Below are 7,613 nucleotides of genomic sequence, written 5' to 3' on the forward strand. Positions count from 1 at the left end.
ATCCACGACTTAAAGATCCACCGAGCGAGGATGAAGTGCCCGTTGAGAGCAGAAGCAACACAACGCACAGGTTTTCAACCTGGTGAGACACAGGAGGGACCAGGCCTGGAGTCACCCCTTAGTGCCCGGAACCTCCAAGTGTTGGAAGCTGATCCCTCGAGCATCAAATCTGACCGGAGGCGGATCAAATGGCCAGCGGCTAGCATGACCTCACTGTGGAAGCAATTCAATGACGACGTTGACCAAATTCTGGAGGCAACGGTAAAGGGTGGGGCCGACAGAAAGCTATAAGCTATGACAACAATCATTGTCAGTATTGCAGCTGAGCGATTCGGTGAGGAGGTAAAGAAAAGCTCTGGAACAACTTACTCAAAGAACCAAAGAGCTGTGAGGATCCATAACATCAGGCAGGGGATGAAGGCACTGAAGTTCCAATACAAGGAAGCCGTAGACGAGGATCGCATTGGCCTGGCCCAGCTAATGTGCATCCTACGGAAAAAAGATCAGGGTTCTCCGCCGGGCCGAGTGGCATCGGAGGCGGCCCTGTGAGAGAGCGCATAAGCGCGCTGCCTTTATCTCCAACCAAGGATTTGTTGGGGCAGAAGCGCAGTGGTAAACTTGCCTCCTCACAGGAAGACATAGACCAACATCTGAAGCAGACATATAGCGACCCCGCAAGAGAGCAGGAGCTGGGAGAATGTAACATCCTCATAGACCCCCCTGAACCTGAGGTGCAGGTTGACATTTCAAAGCTGCAGCTAAAGGAAGTCAGGGAGGTCGTCCGCAAAGCAAGGGCAAGTTCCGCTCCAGGACCGAGTGGCACTTCATACAAAGTGTATAAGAACTGTCCCAAACTCCTGCTGCGTCTGTGGAAAATCCTGCGAGTCTTCTGGAGAAGAGGGAGGATCCCAGTTCAATGGAGAGTAGCTGAAGGGGTGTGGATCCCGAAGGAGGAAAACTCCACCCAACTAGACCAGTTCCGCATCATCTCCGTACTGTGTGTCGAGGGAAAGATCTTCCTCAGCACTGTTTCCAAACGGCTGTGTACCTACCTTGAACAGAACACCTACATCAACACATCTGTCTAGAAGGGCGGCGTTTCGGGAATTCCAGGCTGTCTGGAGCACAACGGTGTGGTGACACAGCTGATAAGGGAGGCAAGAGAGACCAAGGGCAACCTGTCAGTGCTGTGGCTTGACCAGGCAAATGCATTTGGCTCGGTATCATCACAGGGGGCACTATCTCTGTGACACTATTCTCCCTGGCCATGAACATGCTCACCAAGTCTGCTAAGCCAGAGTGCAGAGGGCCCCTATCCAAATCCGATCAACGACAAACCCCCATCAGGGTATTCATGAACGACCTCACAGTCATGCAGAATCGGTCCCAGGCTGCTGGTGGATTCTGAAGGGACTCGCAAAGTTGATGGTCTGGGCCCAGCTGCGATTTAAACCAGTTAATTCAAGGTCTATGGTGCTGAGGAAAAGGAAGGTGGTAGACAAGTGCCGCTTTAACATCACAGGCACAGCCATCCCAACCATCTCAGAGAAGCCAGTCAAGAGCTTGGGCAAGGTTTTTGACAGCTCTCTGAGAGATACAACATCTATCCAGCCGACCTGCACTGAGTTGGATGGCTGATTGAAATCCGTGGGCAATTCCGGCCTACCTGGAATGTTCAAAGCATGGATATACCAACACGGCATTCTTCCCAGGATCCTTTGGCCCTTCCTTGTCTATGCAGTCCCCATCTCAACAGTGAAGACCTTAGAGAGGATGGTAAGTAGCTACCTTCGGAGATGGCTTGGATTACCGAGGAGCCTGAGCAGCCTCGCACTCTAAGGGAACACCAATAAACTGCAACTGCCCTTCAAATCCTTGGAGGAGGAGTTTAAGGTTACAAGAGCCAGAGAAGTGGTTCAGTGCAGGGACTCACGTGATCCGAAGGTGGCTAAAGCAGGGATCCAAGTGAGGACTGGAAGGAAGTGGAGGGCAGAGGTCACAGTTCGGGGCCGAGGCCACCATGCGGCAAAGGAACATGGTGGGAGTGGTCACACGTGGCAGAGCTGGGCTAGGCTCCTTTCCAACTCCCTAAATGAACAGCAGCGGGAAGGAAGGGCGCCACCTTGTTCAGGAGGAGGTGAAGGCTGCAGTGGAAGAAACAAGAACCGTCAAGGCAGTGGGAATGAAGCAACAGGGAGCTTGGACAAGATGGGAGAATGCGGTTGAGAGGAAAGTAACCTGGGCTGAGCTGTGGAAAGCCGAGCCGAGCCGCATTAAATTCCTCATCCAGGCAGTATATGATGTGCTTCCAAGCCCATCAAACCTGCACACATGGGGCTTGGCCGAGACACCAGCATGCCCGTTGTGTTCCAAGCGAGGAACCCTGGAACACATCCTCAGCTGCTGTACCAGGGCACTTGGAGATGGACGGTACCACTGGAGGCATGATCAAGTTCTTAAGACCATCGCTGAAGTCATCAGCGAAGGACTTGTGTGGGCGAAGCGGTTCCGACCCTCCAAGAAAACCATAGCCATTGTCAGAGGTGGGGAGCAGTCAACCCCTGCCGGAAGAACATGTGCAGGAATCCTAACCTCTGCAAAATACTGGCAGCTTTTTTTCTATCGTATCACTCCGCAAGTAGTCCAGTAACTAATCAACCCCAGCGTCCTCGGTTGCTAAGCAATGTCAACGTTTTTGGCGGACTATTTCTCTGCTTATCAACACTACGAATGCTGGCAACAAATAAATTGTAAAATGACACACCGTGTGAAGTTCTTTTTTTAGCCATAGTTTCCATATGCTAAAGACGTGTCTAGTTCACTGTCATGCAGGCTGTGTTCAGTAAAATAAATAGTTATTGACGAATGTAGGCCTATCTGCCGAGCCCACGTTTAAATAATTTTGATGTTGAATGTTGATGGCGCAGTTGTTGAAATAAACAGATTGATTTCATACAAATCATAAAAGCCTCCCCCTGTGTCATTGTGTGTGCGTGTATACAAAGGTGTGTGCGTGCGTGGGGGCTTGTTGATTGACCGATTTTCGAATATTATTAGAATACTTCTCAGCGAATATCGAATAGTAATTTTTCCATAAATGCACATCCCTAGTGCGCGTGCGTGTGTGTTCTTACCTGTGCGTGTGTCGATGGCGGAGCCGTTATGTTTAAAAACATAATGCTTAGCTTGGGAGTGTGTGCGCTTCCGTGTATGTGTCGCTTGAGTAACTTGAGTTACTGGTGCGACAGGCCTGCTATTATGTAGTATGATATGTATACTGTATGAGTGATAAGGCTATATACCTCTAACTTCACTATTACTATACCACTAACACACCTCCTGGTTGTTAATGAAAGGCAAACAAAAACACACACACACACACACACTCCCACACACGTAAACTCTTTGCTCTGCAGTGCGACGTGTATCTAGAGCCCGTACAGTTTTTCTATTGAATATGTTAAGAACTGAAAACTGAATGGAGCATTTCTGTGTGAAGCTTTACAATATTTCCACCGTGCCACCGATCTGTAAATCAAAGAATCTTAGCATTCCACACCAGAGTCAGTATGAGGCTGACAGCTAGAAGAGGATTATTCATTTTTTGTAGAGAGCAGAGAATTTAGTTCTACACTAGTCTAGGATATGACAGGCATTAAACCAAGCCAGTTGTTGACAACTGATTACATACAATGGATGATTTTTTTGAGCCTCTATGTGAAGAGAGTCAGGAAGGTTGAAGAAAATAGGGATTGACGTCCAGCATAGGACATCAGGTGGGATTCTAACCTGTGGTCTCTAGAGGGCGCATTGCACAATGTGGTTAGGGCACTAGTTGGCTGAACCGCCGAGCCATCTCCGATGGTTCTATCTGTGACCACGTAATACACCATCAAACACGTGCTATCAAACACGTTACACGCGACCAAACACCTGTGACCAAACACGATACACACTACCAAACACCTGTGACTAAATAAGTTACACACTACCAAACACCTGTTAACGAATATGTTACACACAACCAAACACCTGTGAACAAACACGTTACACACTACCACACACCTGTTACCAAAAACATTACACGCTATCAAACACCTTTGACCAAACATGTTACACACAACGAAACACCTGTTAACAAATATGTTACACACAACCAAACACCTGTGACCAAACACGTTACACACAACCAAACACCTGTGACCAAAAACGTTACACATTACCAAACACCTGTAACCAAACACATTACACACTATCAAACACCTCTTAACAAACACATAACATGTGTTACCAAACAGGTAACACACTACCAAACATGTGTTACCAAATACGTAACATGTGAGAGTTAAAAGAGGGATGTAAGATTGGTATTGAGAATGTTGGTCCTACCATCAAACTTCTGGTGCTTGGAGAAGAAGGAGGTCCTCATGTTGTGGCTACTGCTCTCCATCAGGTCCTCAAACGTGTGCTTACTGAGTAGGCTCAGCTCGGCCTCCATCTCTGCCGTGCAGCAGGTGGTACCCTGAGACGCACACATCCGCAGGTGCACACCTGAATGAGAAACAGATAGGGAGAGAGACAGGTAGGGAGAGAGAGACAGAGGTGGAGAAAGAGAGATAGACATAGGGAGAGAGACAGGCAAGGAGAGCGACAGGTAGGGAGAGAGAGAAGTAGAGAAAGAGAGAGGTAGGTAGAGAGAGGGGTAGGGAGAGAGAGAAGTAGGGAGATTGAGTGATGGGGAGAGAGACAGGTAGGAAGAGAGAGGGGGAGAGACAGAGAGACAGACAGAAAAGGAGAACGACAGAGAGCAAGACAGACAGAAACAAAGAGAGATAAGAAGCGACAGACAGACAAGAGAAGAGAGTGAAAGATAGATTACAATTCTGCCGAAGGAATTGTTTGTCCACAACTCAAAAAGAGTAATTTATTATCAGTGTTAGTAAAACCCACTGATTAAAATTATATGGGAATGCCAGTCTTGTAAATAACACGTATTCATGTATGACTCATTGGATTATATCTAAAAGATGTTCTCTATTGTAAGATATTAAGAATGTTTTCCAGTAGAAATGTCAGACTGGGATGAGTGTTGAGCCTGTTCCTTGACTTTGGTATAGAATGTCCTTCCCCAGTGTTAACCAAGCACTAATCATACATTACAATATTAAAACAATAAAACAAGTCACTTCTAAATGTGATTTACATTCAAAAGTGAATATGAGACAGACTTTGGGTGTTTTTTATCCAGTTATATTTTCTACACATTATATGATAATGCGACGAGAATACTGAGGGAACTTTATCGTGTAGGAGTTGGTTCATGTATTATTCCCAGTCAATCAGTAAAACGTTTTCTGCGGTAATTTGAAAAGGTCTGTACAGGAACAAAACGTGTGACATAAACACAAACATAATTAATATTTTCCAAAAACCGCACTTTTCTCATCTTGGACTGACAAAGTATTTTACATTCCAAATGTGCTGCCAATGTTAGGAACCCTACAACTCGTGTCTTTCTATCTGACCTGGGGATGTTTTCCAAACAGTGAGTGTCTCCTATAGGGTGACGGCTTGGGAATAGCAACTAACCCTGACCTTTATAGCGTGAATACCCAAGGTGTTTCATTTATAGTCCGCACAAAAACTTGCACTGTCGCCACAGATTCTGCTTATACCAGGCAGGAAATGATGGGGCCCGAAGTAGACTGGTAGATAACACCCACGTACCAGGGGTTACATCGCAAAGGTTACCAAAGGTTTGATGCACTGTGCAGAATCCCAAAAATATCAGTAAGCGATAGCGTCAAGAGCAAATAGCAATTTGACATACAGTGTATATATAAATGTAAAATTTGAAGTTAAAAAAGATAAGCAAATATCACGGTTCATATCTCTGTAATCAATCGTCTAAACATGGAGCAAGAGGTGAAAGACTGTGGATGAAGATGCATGTGAAGCACGTGACTTCCAGGCCCGTATCGCACTAGTGGTTTGATCCATTAGGAAAAGAGAAATAAGATCTATCAGGAGCAATCACAATACTATTTATCATATCATTCAGGGAGGTGGAATGCAAAGGACAGAATGCCTCTTTCATATTAATGTTTAATAATAATAATTATTATTATTTCACTAGTGGCGCATGGATTGCAGAATAGCAAAGGGCTGACAGGACTCACAGGACTGTGGTGATTATTATTAGCATTAAGTATCTACTTCTGGGCCTATTTTAAGTCCTGCCTTAACAAGGTAATTTAACTGTGGAAAGGCGCTGCAGGGCTACACGATGGATGGAGGATACAGCATAGCAGTTATCCTAACAGTTAGCAAGGCTGTAAGCATATGAGTTAGCATTGCAATGAGATAGGATCAATAAAGTATCCATGCATCAAAGTCAATGTTTATCTATCTATTCATCCAGCCCTCAATCTATCCCTCCCTGTCTGTCCGTCTATGTATCATATATCCACATTGCCCTCTGGGTAATGTAGTCCTATTAACAACATGGGGGGAGAACAGGGAAAATAACCCTGAGATGAGGTCACACATTGGCCTCAAACGATGGAAGCAAGCTGAGGTTAGGTTTGCTGTAGCCCTGAGCTATGGCTACACTAGGAGGCAAGGATGATGTATCAGCGAGACTGCGGGACATCACGAGGACGTGCTGACACTGTAAATTATTCCTGATCCTTAATCAGTCCTGAGAGAGGCCCACCCCACCGCCCAGATATAACGAACCACGCAATTAACAGTTCAGCACTGGCCCCGCTGTAATCTCCTGGGCAATAAACACCACTGGAACATAAAGCCTTCAGCCAAGAGGATGGAGTGAGGTGCCTAACCAGTTTGGTTCAGTAATACATTCAGACACACAACCTTCATGCAGATTGAAATGGATGCAGTAAAGATTTGCTGTACAGTTTGGTTATCCTTAGAGAGGTCCCGGGTGATTTCTGACACAGAGCTAGATGACTGGAAGGGGTTGATGCTTTTTGTTTTTGCTTTGATTATCATGACCCTGATCTGAGGACTGAGGCAGTATGAGAGCATTATCAGCAAATTAACCATCTATTCATTTGTTCTTTTATGCATTTGCTACACATTGCCTAACATTAACTACTGCTACATTTAATACTATTCCTTCTACTACTACTACGACTACTGCTACAACTAAACTACTAGACAAGAGCAACATGGTCGTGATGATGTCGTTTAATTTGGAGCTCTCGGTTCATCTAATAGATGGAGAGATTTATATCTGAAGCCTCCACTCAGCATTACTACTGTTATACTCTGTGTCTGCTACTTTCCCTGCTTTTAATATTTGTTGTTGTAATTATGAGATACAAATGATTTAAAATTAGGAAAGCTCACGTTATTATCAGAAAACAGGAAAACACATCTTTTAAATGCTTTACACTTCTGCAGTATTGTTAAGAGTAAACAATTGAGGCGCCGCCAGAATATGATTGACAAGACAAAACATCCTTCAAAACAAAACAACCCTACTTGAGATATACAATATTAGTTTGGCGCATTACCATTCCTTATAAAAACGATCTGCAAACATCGGGAGACTCAACCCGTCGTTGGTAAACCTCATTCGTGGTGTG

At 45.2% G+C, this 7,613-nt stretch overlaps 1 protein-coding gene across 1 annotated transcript in view; it reads right to left on the reverse strand.

Annotated features, from left to right (window-relative positions):
* The window catches only part of gpc6a (glypican 6a), a gene marked incomplete at both ends in the record, with an annotated part of 109,425 nt that overhangs the window by 76,113 nt on the left and 25,699 nt on the right, over nt 1–7,613 (reverse strand). The window contains one exon of the mRNA XM_079737004.1: nt 4,390–4,551. Within this exon, the coding sequence (XP_079593130.1) occupies nt 4,390–4,551 (162 nt within the window). The remainder of the gene's footprint in view (nt 1–4,389; nt 4,552–7,613) is intronic.

The sequence above is a fragment of the Pollachius pollachius genome (genome assembly GCF_949987615.1).
Source record: "Pollachius pollachius genome assembly, chromosome: 5".
Classification (NCBI taxonomy): domain Eukaryota; kingdom Metazoa; phylum Chordata; class Actinopteri; order Gadiformes; family Gadidae; genus Pollachius; species Pollachius pollachius.